This window comes from Harmonia axyridis, chromosome 4 (assembly GCF_914767665.1).
Source record: "Harmonia axyridis chromosome 4, icHarAxyr1.1, whole genome shotgun sequence".
Classification (NCBI taxonomy): domain Eukaryota; kingdom Metazoa; phylum Arthropoda; class Insecta; order Coleoptera; family Coccinellidae; genus Harmonia; species Harmonia axyridis.
In genome coordinates, this window is record NC_059504.1 from 4,304,252 (window position 1) to 4,329,808 (window position 25,557).

The 25,557-nt window shown below is 32.1% G+C and overlaps 2 protein-coding genes across 2 annotated transcripts; both read left to right on the plus strand.

The window, feature by feature from the left end:
- Positions 1 to 144: 144 nt before the first annotated feature.
- On the plus strand, positions 145 to 9,391 carry LOC123679058 (serine/threonine-protein phosphatase 1 regulatory subunit 10-like). Its single transcript, XM_045616405.1, has 5 exons — positions 145 to 562; positions 779 to 876; positions 945 to 1,219; positions 1,386 to 2,558; positions 7,590 to 9,391. Exons 1-5 carry the CDS (start codon positions 560 to 562, stop codon positions 9,167 to 9,169), a joined length of 3,129 nt encoding a protein of 1,042 aa, XP_045472361.1. The 5' UTR covers positions 145 to 559; the 3' UTR covers positions 9,170 to 9,391.
- Positions 9,392 to 10,115: 724 nt separating this feature from the next.
- Positions 10,116 to 24,236, plus strand: LOC123677613 (glycerophosphocholine phosphodiesterase GPCPD1-like). The gene is made up of 4 exons (XM_045614249.1): positions 10,116 to 11,898; positions 19,639 to 19,931; positions 20,074 to 20,248; positions 20,364 to 24,236. The coding sequence occupies exons 1-4, from the start codon at positions 10,579 to 10,581 to the stop codon at positions 20,739 to 20,741; spliced, it is 2,166 nt and encodes a 721-aa protein (XP_045470205.1). The 5' UTR covers positions 10,116 to 10,578; the 3' UTR covers positions 20,742 to 24,236.
- The last annotated feature ends 1,321 nt before the right edge of the window (positions 24,237 to 25,557 follow it).

Sequence of the window (25,557 nt, forward strand, 5' to 3'; positions counted from 1 at the left end):
TATGTTTCTACATATATATGTGTTTAATATTAATAATATTATTAATCAAATACCCAGCAAGTAACAACCACAGAACACGAAATCAACCAGTCAATTATGTGCCACCACTGCCACCATCGATTACTTTCTCGTTCTCTGTGGTCTAGGTGTTGAGCTTCTCTGTGTCTCCAGCATCGATTCATTCCTGTTTCATTTGCGTAGTAGAAACGTCAAGGGTGGAATGCTATTATCTTATATATGTGTATCTTGTAATTTATTGCACTAAATTTCAATCAAGGCAAAATTTGAACACAATAGTAATAAAGGCAAAGTCGGCCTACAATATTATTATTATTATTTAAAGAAATAGATAGAAAACTAAATTGGATTGGTGTGACGGAAAAACCAATATGGAGGCAGTCACGCTTACCTGAATAATTTTTCTTAAATATGATTTTATTCATTATTAATATTAATTACTAGGTAGTTAAGAGTCGTGACATGATAAAATTGGATTCTCAAGTTGCAGATATTATAATTCTCGTGTAATAAGTAAATTGGATCTTGTTGCAATATCAACATGGTAAGATTTCTATAGATTTGTATATTAAATAAATTTCAAAGAGCCACGTGTTTTTATGTATTGAGCTGTACAATATATATCAATTGTGACCAAAATTGAAAATATTCTAAGAATTTAAAATGAAATAATTTCACTCTATAACCAACGCCCTCTAATTACATGGACGTTCCGCCATCTTGTGATGAAATCTAATTGCATTATTATTTCTTTTTTCAGCCAAGAATAGATCCTTTCTTGTTATTAAAATGTCTATCGGTTTTATTATCTCCAGAAGGTGGTATAAATTCGAGAGAAGAAGTTCCGCGCCTTGTTAAGTAAGTTAATTTATATTTGGAAGTATCTAATTTCGACAATTAATATTCGTCCATTTTTATTTTTACAGCTTAATGACAAAGTTTTCTAAAAAGCTTGTGAGTAAGTGTGTTTACTTACTTATTTTGAAAAGTACTGATGTTACATTGGTAGACATGTTCATGACATCAGGAGGTTGGCTCTTAATCCATACTTGGCTACAAGAAGCAATGGCCAATTCAAATTGGAATTTAGTCCAAGAGGTTCTTGAATTACTGTTAATCACACCTGTAGATTCAACTAGATTGAGATTGAACAATATCCCCAAATTAGTGAAGACCCTGTCCAAAAAGGAAGACCTTGGAGGTAAGCTTTTATATTCAACATAATCATTAACATAATACAGTTCTACATTTCTCATGTCTATTTGATGAGCTGTTTTATCAAGAATGTTTCAGTTGCTTCTCTTTTCAAGCCTAATACTAATCTAGAAATTTGATGTTATCTACTAATGTTATTGTATTTTCTTCAGATGTTAAAGAAATGGCTACATCCTTAGTTAATAATTGGTTAGCTATTGTGAAAAACTCAACTCCTATTATTCAAGAAGAAAAGTCATCTGGAAAGTCACCTGATATTTCCGAAGTCACCGATGAAATTACAGAAATTAAAGAAGAAGAAGAGCAAGATCATGCGAAGGATTCTCCTGTAGAGCCTCCAGCAGAATCTCCCGTTGTAACAAATGAAATAGAAACTATAGAACTTCCGGAGCCACCGGCGGTGGAGGAAGAACCAGTTAAAATGGAAGTAGAGGATGAAAATACAATAAGCACCAGTATGTTTTATAAAATAACTGTCAGAGATGGAAAGCAAGTTCTTACTAAATTAACCAATTCCGAGGAAGTAGATGATAAACCGATTATAGAAGAACCTGAGATTTCCGAAGAAACCAATGAAAAGGAAAAAGATCCAGTAAAAGCTGAGGAGGACAAACTTGATAAAAATGAATCTAAATCGAAGTCTAGCAGTAGTAGCAAGTCTTCTAATAGTAGCAGTAAGAAAAGTTCTTCCTCTAGCAAATCGAGTAGCAGCAGCAAAGACAAGGACAAAAAGCACAGCTCTAAACATTCCTCCAAAAGTGGGAGTTCCAGTCGGGATAAAGATAGAAGTAGAAAAGATAGAGAGAAAGAAAATGATAAGGATAAGCATAGAAGTAATGGATCTTCAAAACATAGTTCAAGTAGTAGTGGTAAAAGTAGCAGCAGTAAAAGTAAAGACAAAAAAGATACAAAAGAATCTAAAGAGAAACAAGCGGAAAAAGATAAAGATACTCTGGAGAAACTGAAACCGGTTACTTTAGATAAAATTGGTAGGATACCAAGAAAAACCTCTTCAGATGAGAAAGACAAAGAGGTCAAAAAGAAACCGTCTATATCTATTGAACCCAAGAAAAAGGGTGAAAATAGACCAAAGACAGTTAAAATTTTCAATTCGAAGATGCGTTCTACTGGACTGGAAGAGGAAGTGAAGCCAGCACCGCCCAGAAGCGCAGTCAAGAAAATTCCACCAGTAATACCACCATCTCTTCCGATGAAAAGGCTTTCGCCCCCTAAAGATCACTTCCCAGTACCACCGGAGAAAAAGATAAAATTGGAGCTTCCGGAAAGGATTGGATCCATAAAATTAATCCCACCTAAACCAAAACGTAAGTTTATTTCGAGCATTACTGATATGTGGTTTTTATTTTTCAGGTGCCAATACTTCAGCCAAGTCCGGTGGAAAATGTTAAGCCGAGCGAAAGCTTGCCCAGTGTTTTCTTCCCTGACCGGTTCTGGTGTTTGTCAATGCTTATAAGGAACATATTTTTAATATCCATAGTTTCTGTTACAGCCAGTCCAGGAAACAAGTTGATACAAATATTTTTTAGTTCTGTAAAGCTCTGCCAGTTTTGAATTTTCAAAAGTAGATATATTTATAAATTCAACTCAACTATTAACTTCTCCTTATCTCTAAATATTTAATATTCTCTTATATTGAAATTTTTTATGCGATTCAAAATTCTTCATTAATATTCAATCGAGTGGATGGACAGTGCTATTATTATTATGGACATGTTATCTGCTGTGAACACTATCTTACCTAAAAAACATGTTTTTCAAAATTGTTTTCTTAGGTAGATTGATTTGGCAACTATTTGGTAAGTTAGAAGTTGATTTTAAAATTTTCTTTTGTTGTATTTATTCCTGAATACAATAAAAACGCATCACAATATCGACTTATATAAATAGGTCCTTTCCTTCCTGTGATGTGGTAACAGAAAAATCCAGAAAAGGTGCCAGGAGAATCGCTTTAAATTGGCAAGAGTGCAATGGGGACAACTGGGTCTGAAGCTCATCTTTAACCATGTTGCCTGCAACCTTTGTTGGTTATCCCTGTAATATAAATATATATATATAAAGGCGAATCAAATTTGCCACACCAGTTTCTTAACGGAGTTTATGCCATGAATGTGAATGCTTCAAAGCCAAAAAGCAATTTAATTAACCTATTTGTTCATTTCTGAGAAAATATTGGTGATGAGTAATATTTAAGTTTTACTCCAAATGATCCCAACAATCAGTTTGTTCAGTCGTTAAAAATGAATTTTCCATACTGAGATTAGAAAAAGATAAAAACAGAGCAAAACATAATAACTCCTACAAAATCTAAATATAGTTGGAAAGATAGGTGATGGAAAACTGGAAGTTTTTTATTTTCTTACAATCCCTATTTTTTTTTGGATACATAGTATCTCATCATATCCTAGTATCTTATCATATCACCCTAATGGCACCAGAAAATTTTAAAACAATGCTTAGACATGAATGCCTATTGGGGTCTTCTAGGATTTTCATATCCTATTAATTCTTGTTAATTCAGAGAAATATCTATCAAAACATTTCTCGTCGTTAGTTCATGTTATTCCCGTTCATTTGTGGAAAAATTGGCGTTTTAGTCAAGATATCTTTTACATCATTGAACGGTCATGCGCACATCCCTATATTGAGAATTTTATCTCTTGCTGTATTTTTCGTATGGAAGGTATAGAAAAACGAACTTCCTCTCGTCTATATCTATTTTCACCTAATGTTTAATGTTCTGCGTTGGTTTCATATCGAATTTCATCTTTCTTTCGCGCAAGTATAGATGGAATAATGAAGAATTTCCATTCCCCAATTACCGCCAGTTACGCAATGTCTGCGTCAGCAATTCGAGCCTTTCAATGAGAATCTTGCACAAGCATTTCTTATTCCTCGAAGTTTTTCTCCAATAATTCCAATATTTCATCACCATCATACTATTCAAAAAGTTTTTGTTGTAATTATTCCGTTTCGCGTGTTCGTCTGCATTATACTTAATTTTGAATTTATTCCTTGAACTTGATTAACAATGCCAGCTGCAACATGTATAAGAATATATTTTCCGGTGGGGATTTTCAACTAAATTTTAATTGTTTTATTGGGTTAATATCCCAGATATCTTATAATTTATTTGAAATACGGTATTTTTTGTCTTCATTATTATGTTGATTTCATTGTATTGAAAGAAATGAGTACGACTCTGTATTTTTAAACCCATGAGTCCTACTCTGCATTATTTCATTCAATCGAATTCTCAATTCGATATGTGGGGCTCATTTTCTTTAAGTGATTTTAAAATTCCATCATTGAAAGAATGAAGAATTTATTCACTAGAGCTTATTCGCGACAAACACGTATTACACTATAAAGGCTCAAATTACACAGCTTAACCTACATGTGAAAACCGCAAATAGTTTAGGGTTGCGTGTACATACAGACGGACAAAAAATATCGTGTTTTTTTTGTTATTCTTTTTTATTTTTTAATGTTTATTCCATTTAGTTAGTTTTTCAAACGTATCAAAAATTAATATTTACAAAATTTTTAATTTGATGATTCTCTCTAAATAAAAGATTAATACGAAATTTATAGTTTTTTTTTATAAATTGATTTTCTTTTATGGAGATTATTGGAAATAGACAATTGCTAAAAGTGCTTGAAGATTATTTCTTTCACTTTCATCCGATTCAATTAAGGAAACAAAAGTTAGAATGTTGCTCTAAACTGAGCTTATTCTTTTAAGAAAACCACAACAAAATCCGTTCAGGGGTTTTGGGGATCAATTGCAAAAAACGTTTGAAAATGACGATGACTTTCACTTTCATCCGATTCAATGAAACAAAAGTCCAATTGCCGATCCAAGCAGAAGATTATTCTAATTTTGAAACCCCAAGAAAATTTGTTTAGCGGTTTCGGTGATTGTCGAGTACATACAGACAATTGCAAAAACTGTTTGACGATGACTTCTTTCATCCGATTTGATAAAACAAAAGTTAAAATGTAGCTCTGAGTTGAGCTCATTCTAATTCTGAATCCGTTTAGTTGTTTTGGAGATAATCATATCCACACAGACAGACAACAACAAAATATTTGACAATTACTATTACTTTTTACACTTTCATACGATTTAATGAAGCATAAGTCTAATTGCCGCTCCAAGCTGAGCTTATTCTACTGCAAGAAAATTTGTTTAGTAGTTTCGGAGATAATCGCGTACATACAGACAGACAATCTCGAAAAGGTTGTTTCTTTGTGTTCTGCCTCGTGCTATATTGTTTTATTCTATGTTTAGATAATAAAAATATTTATTTTTTTCTCAGAATGAACTGTTTTGAATATCAGTAAGATTGTGGGAATTAATATGAATAATCATTTATTTTTGTTTTAGGCTTAATGCAATGGAATTTTCCGTTTTTCATTCGATTTATTGGAGAAATTGAGGGGTTGATCCGATGCTTCAAGTTGGTAATACAGAAAATAATGTTTTTTCATATTAATTCATTTTGCTGATCGCAGCAGAAATGAAACGACGCGATAGTTTTTTGTATGAACTATTTTTAAACATATTCAACTTTTTTTTTGCGCTCTTGATTCAAATTGCATATATTATACATTAAAAACTAAAGCCTAACTAGTAAATATGTCCACAACATCGGAATACATATATGTTTGCACCTGAAATGGTACAGAGCCGTACTCAGGGTTTCAAATTGAATGTTTTATAAATATTTGTATTCCTTACTTGATTTGCTTTAATTAATGAAATTTATAAAACCAATATATGATATAAAGAAATATAACTTGGTTTTAGAATAATAGTTCTTCATCTATGAATTTTATTCCAGTTTTGTAAACATCGAAATTTTATAAGTTCATTATAAAATATTTTATTAATTTTATTTTGAGATTTATCAACTTGTTGAAAGATGAATGTGTATATATTCAAATATACATATATATGTATAAAAACAATATCTTACTTCTGCTATTCAAATATAGTGGAAGTGAAGAAGTAAAATATTGTTTTTATTCAAAATTTCAAAATGAACTTGGCTCAAGTAAAGTTTAAAACAGTCAAATAATTATATACATAGATAATACGTCGATATAAATCGAGTGTTCATGAAATATTCGTGGCTTAAACACTTGGTAATCCGATTTTCTTCAACATTTCGATTAATATGTTGTATAAAGAAAAACATTTTTAGTAAAAATGAATGTTGAAGGGATGTTAATATATCCCACATCTTTTCATTGAAGGAAATTTGTTAACAATCTAGACTGACGGCAGAGTACATACCTGTACATTCAATATATAAGTTTATCAATTCGAAACTTATTGAATCAAATCAATTTTATTCGAATGCTTTAGATAAACTAATAATTATATCACATGAATTTAGTGCTGAAACATTGCAATTTCTCCAATATATCGATTTTTTACTTAAAATGAAATTTGAAAATGATTCAAATTGAGTTAGAAATCTGTTTATATTTTACTTCTATATTCTTAATAATAATACAATAATAAATTGCCTCTATTAAAGAAAAGAAGAACACAATGAGTCATAATTTGCTGATTGCATAGTCCTCAACAGAATGAAATATTAATTTTTTTTCAAGACCGTGATTTATTTCTTTCTATTTATGGATGGATATTCATATAAACTGAGTTTCCATGAACTATCCACATAAAACAGTCGTATTTTCCGCGCTTAATAAACCCTAAGTTATTTTTTTCAGAATTTCAAATAATCTGTTGTCTATATCTAAATAAAAACATTCAAACAAACAAAATATTTGCTCAACTATTGTATATAGGTACCTAGATATATTTCCAATGAAAGAAATTTATTAATAAATTAACATGACGACTGAATACAGAACTATGATAAATTGAATGATGAAATTCATAATGAGAAGTTTTTGAAATCTGTTGAAATTATTGAATATATATTCTACTTCATACAATAGATAATAGCCGCTAAATATTGACTTATGTGTATTTTACTTCGCGTTCAATGCGATATCGCAATACATTTTCGCCAACAAAATTTATCAACTCCATAAAAAAGTCGATTTCAACTTCTATACATCTTTAAGGTTGATGTACCCATTCAACAGTTTTGAAATTAAAAAACGCCCCAAAAATAATCTACTTTTGAAATATACTGGCTTTGTAATTTATTCCTTAGAGAGATTTTTTGTATTTTATATTCTTCACTTATATAAGCATTGACAATCGCTTTTTTGTATATTTTATATTTATCAATCATACATTTTTTACATATCTTCTTTGAGGACCAAAAAAATAATATTTTTTTTTTTCATTTCAGCCGCATTCCTCCAAGAAAGTGATATATTTATGGATGCATTAACAGCAGCTACATCAAAAAAAGAACCAAAAAAGAAGAAACGGCGACTCAGTCAGTCTAAAGAACCAGAAGAGACTACCCCTTCAATTGTTCAACAACCAGCTTCATCACCATTAGCAATCAAACATTTTACTCCTGCCAATTTCTATCAGGAAACATTGCAAGATACTAATGAAAATGAAGAAACAAAGGATGATAAGGAGACTAAGACTGATGAACCAATGGAAGATATTACTGAGGGAGAAAACGCAAAAGAAAAAATTAGCGAAGAGAAAAATGATAAAACGGAAGATGTGGAAATGAGTGAAGTGAATAATGAACCCTCAACAAGGACAAATAGTGATGGTTTAAAGGGTGCATTGGTGTATTTTAAAAAGAAAGGACCAAAACGTTCTATACAGTGGAAAGACGACAAAGACTTGGTTGAAATTCGGTATTTTGAGCTGGATGAAACGGAAAGAGTAAATGTATCACGGCCTAATTTCACTGATATGGCTAAGTTAGACATGACACACGAAAGAGAAGCATTGCTGGGACGTAAATTAAATAATGAAGATCTCATGGAGCCCACAATGATCTGGAGAGTACCGTTCCTTGTTGATCAACCCGATTTACCTGTACAGCCTGGTTCTAAAAGTTTGGAAAAAGATATACAATATGCTAGGTCAAAGAATACTTTACAAGCATTGTACTTCAATAAAAATTCTATCCCTGATGCCCCTGGAGAACCTGTCCCAGAAATTCACCCTATGGTGGATCCAGTGAGTATACCCTTAGAAGACGCAGAAAGTCAGGTTTGTGATTTGAGAAATACACCATGGCCAGAACCCAAAGGTATGGCACCAGTTGAACAAATTTCTGTTAATAAGCCAATGATGTTCCCAAATATGCCTGGACCATTTCCAAACTTTCCACAAATGGGACCACAAGGTTTTCCGGGTATGCAAGGTCCACGCTTCGGTCCTCCGAATATGATGCCCAATGGTCCTCCCAATATGATGCCAAATAACATGAATATGCTAGGAAATCCGAATATGAATATTGGACCTCCTATGGATATGATGAATCAAGGACCAATGAACCCTGGACATATGAACCCAGGACCAATGAACCCAGGACCTATGAACCCAGGGCCAATGAATCAAGGACCAATGAATCAGGGGCCTATGAATCAAGGACCCATGAATCAAGTACCTATGAACGCTGGTCCAATGAACCCAAATGTATTTGGTCCAAATGGACCTAATATGGATGGGTTCAACCCTATGATGAACGAAAACCAAAACTTCCCAATGCCTTTCAACCAACCAAATATGTTTGGACCACCAAATAATAATTTCAATAACATGGAAAGAGGTGGCGGACATAGAGGTAGAGGGGCATTCCGAAGAGGGCACAATTGGGACAGAAATGTATCCAGAGGAGGAAACAGTTGGAGAGGAGGCAATGGTAACCATAGAGGAGGTCGGCTTTGTAAAAATGTGAAGAACCATGGTTTTTGCAGAAAAATTGATACTTGTCCATTTATTCATCCCAATTAGAAGTATATTAACTTGAAATGTAAATAAGATACAAATTGTACAGTGTCATTGTAAATTATTTTCAACCGTTGTCTGGTTGGCATATTGTGATATTAGGAGATAAGTTTGGTGTTGATCACTGCCTCCAGTAGTGACTTTATCAGTTGTTATTTCTACGAAAGAAACTTTACAAATTATTTGTATATAGCTTGTGAATATTAATAATATGATTTATACTATAAACTTGTTTTTTTATTTTAGTTTTGACTCAAAATATTGTATTAAGTGGTTCCTAATATTTTTTCTTCGAATGAATACATTGAAATAAAAATATTCAACTAGTAATATAATTACGTAAATATTTTTCCATAATCACCTACAGAGGTTTGGAGAAAAAATCATTTGTTTTGGTCTAAAAATTCTTTATGAACAAATATTTCAAAATGCAAGCATAAATACGGTTTTCAATTGCATAATTTTTGAATCATTATTGAAAATTGAAAGAAAACTGAGGCCATAGATTAAGAATCTCTTTATGAAATAGTTTCCTAACGAGTGTGCTAACTGCTACTTTTTCTGCCTAGAAATACAGCTAGAAAAACAAAACAATAAAAAAATCAGCATTTCTAAACATTTTAATAGAAGTTTATCTTTTCCTTTCTCGAAAAAACTGAAAAGCGACTAGCATGGAAATATAATAAGTACAAAAAAAATTAAGAAATAATTAGGCTAATGAATTTATAGTTTATAGTCATGCACTTAATACAACTCATCTATGCATACTGAAGATGCTATGCTAAATACCAAAAATTGTATTAAACACAATAAAATGAATTAAATAAATCTAAAAATTAGTACAAAACTTTGAAATCTAATTTTTATGATGCTGAGCTAACGGTAGGTGATGCGCAGAATCGAAAATGCTGTAAAAATAAAATAGTCTAGGACGCGCAGTCTGTTTTGAGTGGTTTATAAACTGTGGTCCTATTGGTGGCAATTTTATGGTTTTCTGGTTTCTATTCAATGAGTGTTTACTACTGCTCTATGATCTGTCAAAATATGTTCGATTGAGTAGTCGTTAGTTGAATGGAAAGTTGTGTTCTCATATTATAATATTATTGAGTGTTAACTTCTTTTAGTTTTTGTGGCGGTATACCTTTGTGACTGTTTTTAACATTTCGGAGGACACGTAAATCCGTATTAGTATTGTCGAATTAGAGTATTTTTAAAAGACCAAATGAAAATTAACATAATGTGTGTGCGCTTTTCATCACTTAGGTGACCATGATTTTTCTCGATATTTTAATATTATTGAGTGAAGAAATAGGTTTTTTCATTCAACTACTTCTGCTTTTTCCTTGCCACTCTTAGTGAGAATAAAAATCTGTGATATATTTAAATAAAGGTGTTCGTATTTGAAAATTGAGAAGATGCAGCGTTGGTTCTTTTTAGAAGACCCAGAGAACGCACAGGCGAGATATCACAAAGATGAAAACCCCAGTGAGTCTCTCAACTTATCGTCTAAATTTATTTACAAAAAATGGTTGTTCAGAGCAATTGTTCCACCTTTGAATCCTGAAGAAACATTATGTGTTACTGGTAGTTCAGATGAGCTAGGAAACTGGCAACCCAATAAATGTGTTCCACTCGAGAAAGAAGAGTCAGATATTTGGTCCATTTGTTTGGACATACCTGACAACAAAAAGGTGGAGTATAGGTTTTGTGTATGTGTTGTTATTGAACCTGGTCTCCAAGTAATTGTGAGAAATTGGGAAACAGCAATTCATCCTAGAGTTATAGATACTGATGGGATCAGTCCCACTAAGGATGACGTACCCTTGTGTTATGGGCAAATACATTCTCAAGAGAAAATAGATAGAGGATGGTTGAACAAGGAAACGGTTATACAATTGAAATTATGTAATAATCCTTTAACTCTTTGGAGACCTAAATATTTGAAAAGAAGAATTTTTATTAAAGTGACTCCTGTGACTTTGCAACGTCATCAAAATAATAATAATACAAGTAATAATTCTTTAGGATTTGATGATTCAAGAAGTACTGATACATTGGATATTGAAAATGGCCCAAAGCATTCTTATACAGAAGTAGCAAGTTTGGATGATGAAGATCCTAGTTTTCATGTTCAGGAACAATTTGGAAAGGAATACCACGAAGATGAAATGCTTATATTTCAATCAACTGTGCTTTTTCCCAACAATATTGCTTTCTTGATTGATTTATACATTTATAGCTCACAAAGTTCCGAAGGAGAACCCCCATATCATGCTGGGTTCAGCTACTTGTTACCGAGTACATTGCAACAGAGCGAAGGATCAGCAGTCCTTCCTGTTACAAGTACCAAACAAAGACCATTAGGACAAATTCGTGTAAATTACCTTGTGATAAAACCATTGCCCTTTCCCTGTGATATGAGTAGAACCTATCAAAGACACTGGGACAGACGAAGAGCAGGACTTGATGTAGGACACAGAGGCTCTGGATCTAGCTTCAAAACCCAGAATTGTGCAGAAGTGAGGGAAAATACTATAGCTAGCATGAAAAATGCCATCCATTTTGGGGCAGATTATGTTGAGTTTGATGTTCAGCTGAGTAAAGACATGATTCCTATTATTTATCATGATTTCCATGTTTGTATTGCAATGAAAAAGAAAAATAATATGACCGAATCTGATATGCTAGAGTTGCCAGTGAAAGAGCTCACATTTGACCAACTAAGGATGCTGAAGGTGAGTACGATTACAAAATATAAATATAAAGGCACTACGAAAAAAATCTCATGGCAAATTGCCCATTTTTTTATTCTTATTGAAATGATATAATTTTATTTCTGCTCACTTTTTCTGTATGCATTTATTAGAAGTTAATCTCTAATACAACAAATTTTCATTAAGCATTTACCAAATTTCAGTGAGCAAATTCTAACTCCATACTTTGTTTCTTGGCATTTGATTTTGCCATTGTCTGCCAAAACACAGAAATAGATACTATTGAAATAGATAGAGTGGAAAATGCATAATACCGAATATTTTAAGTTATCTGAAAATAACATGCTTGTTTGGATGTATTTTTTAAATATATCCTCATTTTAATATGTATTGAAATATGATGTGCTAAGAATTTCTGCAAAGTGTTTTTAGCGATATATTCTTCATTTGTTTTCAATCATTCAACAAATATTCAAAATTTGAGAGTAGATTTGAATTTTTTCATCATTATCAATTGCTAATGGAAAAAACTATTCCATTTGTTTTCATTTTATGCATGTTCCCTATATCCTATTTCGAATGATCGATAAATAAACCAAATTAAACTACGAAAGAATAAGATATCAAGTTGAATGCGGATCTATATTTCAATGATAATACAATTTTCAATCTTTCAGCATGAAAAATGATAAAAGGTTACCCATTGTTTCATTGTCTTCATTTAATCAATTCCAATAGAAAACTTATCTTTTGATGATCCTACAAAATCTATATAACAATCTCGTTTATACAATGCATTTGTGGTTGGAATTGGAAACATTTTATTTGGATATGATTGAACAATTACATTACAGCCTTGGAATTCATTCAATCGATTTTTTCAGTTCTTCAATAGTATGTGGGTCATGATTACTATTTTTTATTTGGTAATTCAATGAAATTTTGGCGAGTTAACATCGTATTAGAAAATCTACAATTTTAATCTAAAAAGAAGCACATTTAATACTAGACTCATTATTTTCTCTTATCTCATAGAATTTAGCTTTACCGTGACATAAACATCGCTCAATAATGCTTACATTTCATTATGTTTTAGTAATTATTTAACGATTATTTCGAAATGAAGTATTGAGATATTTCAGTTCTGAGAAAAATGAAACTAACTTTAATTGTTTCCTCATTATGTTAATGGTTTTTCACAAACGCATTTACCAGATTCAATGTTTCGAAAATTTGCGAGGTGATATCTTCTAAAATTTATCTGAAATTTTGAGTTGAGTAAAACACTGTCGAAATGCTCATTTGGAAGTCATTATAATTTATAGAAAAATCTTTTGTGTCATTTAAGAATCCATTTTGAAAGTTAATCATCCCTTTTATCGACTATAAATTAACATCCAATTAGTATATTCTAAAACAAGTTGCAGAATGGGCTCCTATTCCAACACGAATGCGAAATTCGAAAACGAGCGACGAAGGAGCGAGTTTTGGAACGCATGAGTGTTGGAATTGTCTTCTGCAACGAGTTTTATACGATATTTTCTCTATTTCAGTCAAGTTTTGCCAAAAATTGTCAAAATTCAATGAAAAATTCAGATTATATATCCTAGTGACTTTTGTATTGTATCTTGGCAGTTGGTGTGACTGTTACGAAAATTGACACATTACGGAATTTAAATATGAATCGTATGTTTCGAATTTAGACATAATTTACAATTACCCATTAAATTCGTGAATTATGTCTGACGAAATCGATTAAACACTACCAGAATTAAGAGAATTTGCGAATAATGTAGCAAACCATTTCACTATATCCCCAAATTATATTATATTGACAATTATTGACATTTGTTGAAATTTGATAGGATTGGAAGTCAGCATAGGCAACCACACGAAAAATATATCTGAAAACGATGCTGTAATGAGTTCATTACATTATATTGTTTTTAGAACTGTAATGAACTCATTACGATACTGAAATAGAGAAAATATTTTATTTTCATATACTTATGTTGATTGAGTCTATTCGAGTTAATGGAGAAAGTTTACTTTAGAAAAAGCGATACAACCTGTAGAAATTGTATAATGAAAGGAATTTATTTTCACATTTGCCTGGAGTTTTTTCTTTTATTCCAATGAAGGTTATGAGTATTTTTGGCGCTAGATTCAAATTAGATAGAAAAGAGTGTTCGAGTTTATTGCTGAAATAAGTTTTTCATCTACCCATCAAGCCTATTCTTTAGAAATTGTAGTGGCGGAAATGTGAATTCAGTATGAAATTGCCGGATAGGTTTAGCAATGATGTGAAGAAAATAATGATCAGGGGGGCCACGTCAATGTCATTGTTCCCCCATAGTATGTGTGAACTGTAGGGGACATCGTACTCTCATTTTCGAACGCTGGATCAGTGAACTGTCCCAGTTCTCTTGTTTGTTTATTGTTGCAACCTTGACCACATCTTGAATGCATACGTCCTTGTGCGTAGTTCAATTTCGCCCTAGTGCTTGAATCAAAATGGGGAACACGGTAATAGCGTTAGAGCTAGCGGTTCATTCGGTTAACACACAATTTTTGAATAATGTAACAGCCCAATTGAAAAGTCCCCGGTCTACCATAGTAAAACACTTTTTTTTTGGCAAAATTCGATTTTATTATTCAACATAGTTGCCTTCGAGGGCGATACAGCGATTATAGCGATCTTTCAACTTTTCGATACCATTTTTGTAGTATGATTTGTCTCTCGCTTCAAAATAGGCCTCAGTTTCGGCGATTACTTCTTCATTGGCGCTAAATTCCTTTCCAGCGAGCATTCTTTTGAGGTCTGAGAGAAGGAAAAAGTCGCTGGGGACCAGATCTGGCGAATACGGTGGATGCAGAAGCAATTCGAAGCCCAATTCATGCAATTTTGCCATTGTTTTAATTGATTTGTGACACGGCGCATTGTCTTGATGAAACAGCACGTTTTTTCTTCTTCAAATGAGGCCGTTTTTCAACGATTCCATCCTTCAAACGATCCAATCACTCTATATAATAATCACTGTTGATGGTCTGGCCCTTTTGGTGGTAATCAATGAATATTATACCTTGCGCATACCAGAATACTGATGCCATAACCTTGCCAGCTAGTATTGTGTTTTTCCTCGCTTTGGATTCGTTTCCGGGACTCTTCAATTGGCCTAATATCTGCCAGAAGACACCAAAGTGGTAAAATTTTAACAGAATCTCAACCTCAATCTTTTCAGGGATCGATCACTCGAAAAATACTGTAAAATTTGAAGTGTTTTTTCCACAACAACGCTTATTCTTCTCCTAGAAAATTAAATCAAGCATATTTTTGTTGTTGTTGAGATTATTTCATCAGCTGATGCCGAATTTGAAAGTTGAAAAATGAAATCTTGCAATATTTCGTATCGAATATACATACATGTCAAGGTTGTAAAGCTATTGAGCGTTATCATTAGATTCCACTACAAATTCCAGACTTCGTACTTAATCCTCAATTGAAGATAATAAAGATTAAACTCCAACTAATCGTAACGATTAACACTCCAGCAATGCAATAATGAAAATTTTGATATGTAGGGTTTTCCAATAGGAATTATACAATATAAAATGTTTTTTTTTAATGGCAACACTGTATATTATTTTTGAACATTTCTTATGTTATTTTTGTTCAGTAGGTTATTCCATTGAAACATAGAAAGATATGCGCTTTAACAACGTTTACAAATTGTTAAATTGTGTTTAATTGTTAGAAAGTCTTAAATTAGATTATTTTATTCCATGTAATCTAAAAATTCAATAAAAAACAGGGTGCTCCATAATGAAAAACATTGGGTCATTCACACTTTTTTGGTACACCCTGTGTATTTCCTAACCATTTGAGAATGTAGCTCTAATGGAGCCTAATGATACTGTGTCGGAAAACAATTCGAAAATTTCAGCGCTTAACCGTTATATGATGAAACACCTTGTATAATTACTTCCAACTGAAATGCTTGAAACTTTCAAGGTGTGGATTTTAAGCGTATAAGGAAGCAGATTCCGCTCACCACCAAATGAAGAAAATGAAAATCTCAGGGATATTCCAGTTTTATTCTACGAACGATCATAATCTCTGAATAAGGAAACAAAAAGAAACATTATGAAATGATTTTCAGAAGATGCAATTCGCAATTGTACATTTCATTGGAATTGCATCTATTTGTTCCGTATCAACGTGAATTTTGTTGTCACGATAGCGATATACTTTATCACAAATCAGCATTAAATTCCTAGCTCGTGTAGATATTCTTGCAATATATCCTGTGTTATTTTGTTTTCGCAATAATAATAATCTATCTGTTTGCTCAAAAATGCGATAGTTTGTGTTAGAATTGGCCAGGGTTTGCGTAAATGATTTTATTTATGCATGATTCGCTTTGGAGTTCTCCTTCAAGCACGTTTTTATCTGTTTATTTTCATTATTTGAAATGTTTTAATTTGAAGCAATAACTTCACATGCCTTCGTCGAAAAGAATCAGCTGAATTCCTTCAATACTTCTCATAATTCTGTCATGTCAAAAAAGTACCAGACTACTTCACTCAGAAATTGTAATTTTTGCTTTTTTTCAAGTTCTTCCTCGCTAACTCTTAAAGTTTATTTAAGGTATAGAGTTTGTTTAAATAACTTCAACTCTTATACGTAGCATTGACTGAAATAATAAAAAATATAGGTTGTAATTTGAAAATTCTGAGTTTTGACGACTTTGAGTTGTCCAAGTTCATGATCTTCTCATGGACAACCTGTACATTTCAGGTTCAAACCGCAAACAGTCTCATAAGACTACGTATGGACAGGATCGAAAATTCACAAGGTTTAAAAAAAAACATTTTTTGCAGACATTAAAAAAATGTGAGCCCACGTTGCTACCATTTCTTTTATAAGAATACCATTAACTTATGAATCGTTGAGTTTTTAACTATTTAATTATGCATTAATATACTGGGTGTGCCGTTTGAAATAAGATGTAGTAGTCTGTTTTCGGTATAACCCGAAGTTGTAGAGATCTGAAAATATTTAGGGAGAAAGATCATCTTCTCAAACCTCAACATGCAAATTTTCAGCACAAAATTATGATAAGTTTTCCATAAACGTCTAATAGGCTATCGCGGGCTATCACCCTGTATATACCAAAAATGAGAGGACCTATAATATAACTAAATTATTTTCGAATCCCTAATAAAGGGTGTTTTTTTAGAGCTATAGAACTTTAAATTGCAATAAAACAACGATGGATTATTCGATTGACATGAAGTTTATTTATCCGCAAGATAATCTTGTGGCATTACATTTTAAATATGATTTCTGGCATATGACCGCCACGGCTGGCTCGGATGTAGTCCAATCTGGACGTCCAATTTTCGATGACTTTTTCCAACATTTGTGGCCGTATATCGGCAATAACACGGCGAATGTTGTCTTCCAAATGGTCAAGGGTTTGTAGCTTATCCGCATAGGTCAATGACTTTACATAGCCCCACAGAAAGTATGCTAGCGGTGTTAAATCACAAGATCTTGGAGGCCAATTCACAGGTCCAAAACGTGAAATTAGGCGGTCACTCGGGCGGTCACAAAACGTATCTTTCAATAAATCGATTGCGGCACGAGCTGTGTGACATGTTGCGCCGCCTTGTTGGAACCACAGCTCCTGGGATAAATTGATAAATGAATCAAGAAAATTCCTACGAAGAACTCAATTTAATAAAACAAATTCAATAAAAAAAAATGGGTATAACCCTATGTTGACAAGATGTTAGTACGGTGTTGAAAATGTATTTTGAAAAGAAACATTTCGTGATGTGATTAATTCTTGACAAAGCCTCTAAGACGGCGAAACAATTCTTGAAATAATAAAACATCTGTGGAAATTAAAAATGTTTATTTTTATCGAGTTGAAATATTCTGTTGTGGATTTCCCACAAACGTTCACAATGGTTTTCGTGATGTGACATAAATTTGCTCGCCACACTGCAATATTTTGGAATCGATCCATCTGTTGGGAAACTCCTAGTCGACCTCCAAATTACGAATGCATAGCTATCGCCTTGCGGTATGGCCTGCCGGATACTTGGTACTTTGCACCGTATGTAAACAACAACCTTGGCTGACATTCAGAATGGCGAAATATACCTACCTAGAGACATTTGCTCCAGGTGATCGACTACAAATAATTAGAAAAAAATACCTGGTTCAAGGTCTTTTGATACGTAATAGTATCGGACGTATACAGGGTGTGGCATGAATAATTGTATCGGGTGTCCCAAATTCGTTGTCATAATCTCTTTGAGCTAGAAAATAATGAATGGCACATTTTCGGAATCGATTTTTGAGAGAATTAGTTTGGTGAAAACCGCTAGCTCATGAATCAAACTGTTTTCATGCTATAAGAGAAAATTGGAAGATGACCTGAAATGAAAAGTTCTCATAACTTCTTTATTACTGGTGCTATGAACATGAAATCGATCGTTGAAACCGCAATGTGGTGAAATAATTGGTATTTTGTCTATTAAAATTCGTTGAAATTGAAGTTTATCGATTTGAAGTTCCATTTTCCCATATAATACAGTTTATTTATGGTTATTTCCTGCAATGAAGTTCTAGAATCGTTCCAGGTAGAAAAGTTGTGATCTCGATTGAAATTTTATAAATTTACATTCCGAAATTTATAATAGCATTTGAAAATGGAATAGAGACTGAAGATTCGAAAAGTTTAACAGGTCAATTGGAAAGTCCCCGGTCTACCATAGTAAAACAAATTTTTTTGGCAAAATTCGATTTTATTATTCAACATAGTTGCCTTTGAGGGCGATACAGCGATCTTCCAACTTTTCGATACCATTTTTGTAGTACGATTTGTCTTTCGCTTCAAAATAGGCCTCAGTTTCGGCGATTACTTTTCATTGGCGCTAAATTTCTTTCCAGCGAGCATTCTTTTGATGAAACAGCACCTTTTTTTTCTTAAAATGGGGCCGTTTTTTAGCGATTTCATCCTTTAAACGATCCAATAACGCTATATAATAATCGCTGTTGATGGTCTGGCCCTTTTGGAGGTAATCAATGAATATTATACCTTGCGCATCCCAGAATACTGATGCCATAACCTTGCCAGCTGACTGTTGTGTTTTTCCTCGTTTTGGATTCGGTTCATCGTGTGCAGTCCACTCAGCTGACTGTCGATTGGACTCCTGAGTGAAATGGTGGAGCCATGTTCCATCCATTGTCACAGATCGACGCAAAAATTCAGGTTTATTGCACTTGAACAGCTTCAAACACTACTCAGAATCATTAACACGTTGTTGCTTTTGATCGATTGTGAGCTCCCGCGGCACCCATTTTGCACACAGTTTACTCATGTACAAATATTCGTGAAAGATATGATGTACACGTTCAGATGATAACTTCACAATTTCTGCTATCTCGATCAACTTTTCTTTACAGTCATTCAGAATTATTTTGTGAACTCTTTTGATTTTTCGTCGGTGACAGCCTCTTTTGGGCGTCCACTGCGTTCGCCGTCTTCGGTGCTCATTTCACCACATTTAAACTTAGCATACCAATCAATGAACGAAAAGACAGAAAGGACAAACAAAAAAATTATCAAGAAACAAAAACAATTATTTAAGTAACAAATGGGATAACATTGTAGGCTTATGATCATTTTTATTTGATTTTCATAACAATTTTCGAAAAATACCTCTACCTAATTAATACCCTTTCAGGTGTACCATCTCTCAGAAGGAAAATCGAAAAACCCCAGATTTTTCGATGACGATCAGGAGGAGCATCAACCTTTCCCAACCTTACAGCAGGTGCTGGAGGTATTGAGTCCCCACGTGGGTTTCAACATCGAGATAAAATGGACCATGCAATTGTACGATGAATCCTATGAACTCTATCATCCTACCGATCTCAATCTCTACTTGGACACCATTCTGGAAGTGGTTTTGAAATATGGCGGCAAGAGGAGGATTGTGTTTTCCTGTTTCAACGCAGATGTTTGCTCGATGATAAGGTAAGTTGAATATCATTTCTAAAGGGAACACCCACATGAAGGGAAGGTGCCTTTTTAATTTAATATTTGAACTTTCACATGAAAAATTATTTTTATTTGTGGTTATGAAAATTGTTTGAATATTTGAAATCAATTATTTCAGAATGAAGCAAAATAAGTATCCTGTGATGTTCCTGACACAAGGAGAGACTATCATGTATCCTAAATATTTTGATCCAAGATGCTGGTCGATAAGGTCTGCAGCACAGTATTCAACCATGATTGAAATTTTGGGTATCAATGTTCACACAGAGGATTTGCTCAGGGATCCTTCTCTGGTGAGTAATAGAATTTTTTTAATTCTAAGACAGATTTTTAATAACGCTATAATTGAGTTCATTATCATGAATTAAACTTACAGTCTGACTCTAACAAATATGTTTTTATTTTCAGATACGTCATGCAACAAGCAGAGATCTCATTATATTTTGTTGGGGTGACGATAACTCTAATCCAGATACCATAAAATTCCTCAAAGAATTGGGTTTACACGGCGTGATCTACGATAAGATGTATCAGTATAATAGCAAAGAAATCAAAGAGAGCATTTTCCTAGCCGAGGCAAGGGAGTCGCATAAAGTTTTATTGAAAGTTGCTGCTCTAAATTCTGAGAATCCGACTTCTCCACCACCACCTACCCAAGTTTTACCAGATGGTACTATCGATATTGACAAGATTCGACAGAATATGGGTGATAAATTGTCAACTGCGACGTCTTTAGAGAGTTTGGAAAGTCGTATGTCAGATTACGACAAATCAGATGTTGTATAGATGACTTGCCTTCATCTCTTGTACACTACAGGCAAAAAAATAAATTTTTTCACTATTTCTGATTTGAATGCTTTGGTACAAGTAAAATAGAGAAAACTGAAGTAGTTGAACATTGTGAAAAATTGAAACTACATAATTTATTTAAAGTTGATTTCTGAATATTGTGATGCCCAATTTTATTAGTTTTCTCCATTTTTCTTGATAATCTGATGTTTCATTGATATATCTTGGATTCTTCAATATCACACTTGAGAAATAATTTTTACATTTTACAATTCTTCTCTTTCTTCTCTATTTTTACATTCAACATTTTTATTGATGAATACCATTTTATAATTATATTTCTACTAGCATTATATTATATTCGAAGTATTTTTTGATGGTTTCAGTATTTTTCTAATTGTTGAATATTGTGTAGTGGGTGATTAGATAATTAATGGAAATGAAGGGTTACCATAATTTAAACCATCAAGGCTCAAGAATGAAATGTCACAAAATCTTAAGAAGCGATATAAAGTACAATTTCTGTTATAGAGAAGACTGATTCTTGACAAAATACTATCGTGAAAATACTCTTAGTTAGATTTTTGCAAATAAGAATTTCAAATAATATAATTTCTTTTGGTGATGGTATAATGAGTGGAATCTTTATTTTCAATTAAAATATTTAAATTGATTTTAGTGTGATGAAGTGCAACCTCTATTTTGATATGAATTAATATTTTTCTCAAATTGGATTTTCACTAAGCATTATCAATTTTATAGGAATACGAAAAATGACATTTAGGAAGGAAGATTTTCTATAATTAATGATATTTTTCCTACATAAAAATTATTCCGAGTAATAATTCTCTTTATTTATTTCTTTATTTTTAAAACTTTTTCCATGTTGAGTGAGATAATAGGTCATATACAGGGTTAGAGGGTATTTAGAGGGCCACTACCGGGATATCGAAAACCGTTAGAGATACAGGGTGGCTTAAATTACAAAAATGTTGCGTTAGTTAGGGATGAGTGTGTTGGTGTGAACATATTCGAAATATCTCCAATGGTTCCTGAGATATTCCAAAAAATCGAAATTTTCTTTTTTTCTGTATAACTTATTTGTTTTTGGAGATAACTCCACGAAATTGTGTCGTCAGATTTTTTCTGTTTTCCATTGTTTCAGAGACGCGATAGTCAATTTTTTTTTCTTATAGATGCCATATTGGTTTTTCTTATGAGGTGATGAAGAAAAAAAATTCAAATTTAAACAATCTATCACACTCTACAAAAATATCGAGTCTAGGTACTCTAATTTGAAGAGTTGTTATGTGAAGTCATCACTTGACTATCAAGTCTCTGAAACAATGGAAAACAGAAAAAATCTGAAGACACCATTAGTATCTCTATATTGGGTAATGGTTATGAACCAAATTTCGTGGAGTTATCTCCAGAAACAAATGGGTTATACAGAAAAAAATGAAATCTCGAATTTCAGTTTTTTCGAGATATCTTCAGAACCATTGGAGATATTTCGGATCTGTTAAGACCAACACACTAATCCTTAAATAAGGCAACTTTTTTGTAATTTAAGCCACCCTGTATTTCTAACGGTTTTTGATATCCCTGTAGTGCCCCTCTAAATTGTTCTAACTAACCCTGTAAAATAAAAAATTAAATTTCATTGGAGTTCCGAAATTTAGGGTGAATTTAAAATGATACAGGGTGCAAAAACAATTCAAGGAATGATTCTTGTCGATAACTAGGGGATCTTTTACATATGGAAAAAATTATTTAGCCACCATGCACTTGTTGATATATTTTTTTCAGGAATTGTTAATTTTTGCGAAAAAATTCCAAAGGATCTCATATGTTTAGGATGAATCAAGCTATCTAGAAAGAATTTTTTAATGGTACGATATGAAAAAGGAAATAAGGTTTAGGGGTGTTTTTCGCCTTTGAACAATCTATTTTTTTGAATGTCGTCTGGTTTTCAGAATATGTCCACTTAATTCTTTTTTTATAACTTTTTTGTTTTGAAGAGAAAATAAAAATTTGACTTTTTGGAGTCTTTTTTTGGTGGCTGTATCGCAGCAGTTTAGGCGGATGAACATTTTTTATAAAGGCCCCTTGTTTGTTTTCAAAGAATCATTCTTTGAATTTTCAAGTACTCATTTATTTATATTTTTTCCTAAAGCGAATTTTTCATCAAATTGAGTTATATTAGTTGATCTTACAACCTTTGAACTTGTGATTTACAAAATACCAATTGTATTGTAATAATATAGTAACTGATATTGATTGATTTATATGAGTTGTTGCATTATTTATATTTTGATGTAAAAGCCTTGAAATTTTCCAACTAAAAAAACAATATTTTTATGTGCAAATGATTATCTATGTTGGATATTTTGGGGTTTAAAAATGTTAAATTTATCAAATGACATAATAAATAATAACTAATTAGATTAATTGAAAAGTAGTATAAATTGATATTATCAGCTTCTCAAATTTTCTATTAGTAGCTTGGGTTGTGGAGGGGCTACTACATTCATATAGGTAATAATTGCAATTGTGAAAGACAGACGAGTATTATATTTCAGGTTGAAAAAAAGAGTGAAGCAACTTATAACGTTATACAATAGAGAAATCTACTTATTAAATTTAATTATGAGCTTTGCTTCACAATAAATTGTACCAAAAATATATTGATAGCTAAATATAGAAGAATTGGGAAATTTGTCTATTTCTATGAGCCTTTGAAGGAAGGAGAAAAAATTCAGAAAATATTGAATTCAAATTATTGTTTTTGAGTGTTTGAAAGCAAAGGTATTTTCTAAATGCAGGTAGGGCTATTTTGAAAAACGCTTATTGATGCAAAATTTCAGATCATTTCAAATATATTAGTTTTGAAAATTATCTTCTTTAATTTTATTTGGAATGGATTTACACTAACTGAAATTGATTTTCCAATCATTTTTTTTTGTATTTACAACAATTAAATTTTTCTATGTGCAGTTTTGTTCGAGTCAGCCTGATTTTTATATTATGAATTTAAATATTACAGACACCGTTATTTTCACTATTTTCCATTCGCAAAATCTAATCGTTGGATTATTTCAACTTATTATTGTTCTCGTTACGGGTGTTCGAGTTTACTACACAGGTAAGAGTGTTGGTAACCGGGAATTCAGTCAATATTTCAACAAATCTAGCTCCTGTCTTATTTTTTATGAAATGTAGTAGCGAAAATTTGTTATTAATTCATGTTGTTTATTATAGATTTTTATATATAGTAGTAATGAATTATTTAAATATATTATTTATTTTTGATTGAGTTAAAGCACGTTCAGTATGTTTTCAGCTGAATTCAGATTCTACGTGAGGCCTTATCCCAGTGATGCTGAAATGGCGATACAACTGTGATATTGTTAACTATTAAAGTACAACATAATGATATGTATTGTAATAAGGGCTGTGAAAGATTTGCATATCAATAAAGCTTGAAAGTATTATGGTATATTATTTTATTTCCTTTTGAACTTATTCTAAGCTATTACATCGTTAATATTTACAATTTGGTTTTTCATCTTTGAAAATTGTAAATTTGATTCTCAAACTGAGTGGTTGATGCTTGAGAGTAATTTTGGGTCTGAACATTGCGATAATTATGAAGTTTATTCATTATTATGATAAAATACACAATAAAAAATATAAAGAAATGAATGCAGATGGGACTTTGTGCTATATTTTGGTATTATGATTGAATGTTTTTCTGACATAATGAAATTCTTAAAATTTGATTTTTTTCCTTCAAAAGTCATAGATTGGGTTCTTGTACTATGATTTTTGACTAAGCTATCTGTACTAAATTTTATGAGAAGATAGCTTCGTAGTTTCTACAGTTGATTATATGAAGACAACCCGTATTCTTTTCAAAAACCATAAAAATTCTATCAAATTATTATTCAAAAGGTTGACCATTTTCCTTCAAGCACATGCGGCACCTTTTCTGAATATTCTTTGCTAAATTAGTGAGTTCAATGGAAGTAAGAGAAGCAAAACCATGAACTATCACCATTTGCAGTTCTTTTCTAGATTTGATCGTTTTTTTATAAATTATATTTTTAATCTTGTCAAACGGTAAGTCCATAAGCGTAAGGTCAGGTGACCTAGCCGGTCATATGTCACAACTTTGGGTGAATATATTATTGTTTATTAATTGATTTATCAACCAACTTCAAAAACTAAATATGACAACTTCAGGGAATTAAAATTTGAATGTTAGAAACAATATACATAATATTGTTCTTATCTTTTGCGTTATCCATATATATTTACAGTAATAGATGAAAAAAAAACAGTTATTGAGATTATGCATCTTTTATGAATGATATCTCTTCATCAACTCATTCTCCGCGTTGCGTGATGTACTGCTCTAAATGAATTATTTTCTCTTTCTAGGAATATTTCATGTGGAAAATTCGGTTTCCTGGATGAACTTCGATACCAATATAATACCTACTATTATCTTGAAGAATATATTTTGCGAAAGTGCAAAAGTAGGAGTCTATAGTAAAAATCTCATAGTAGGAAAGGGATATTATTATTTTCAATAATGATAAAACGCTCAAATTTTCACCTATCTACAGATTATACGTTTTGGAATATATGAAATTCAAAAACCAATCAAGACAATTCGTCCGTAACTTTTCTTGGAAATTGAATCTGGCTAAAATGATCCATGAATTTATGAGGCAAAAATCAAGGAATCTAATTAAAGAAATAATTTCACGGAAGCTTTTGTCAACATACAATTAATTGTATAATTATT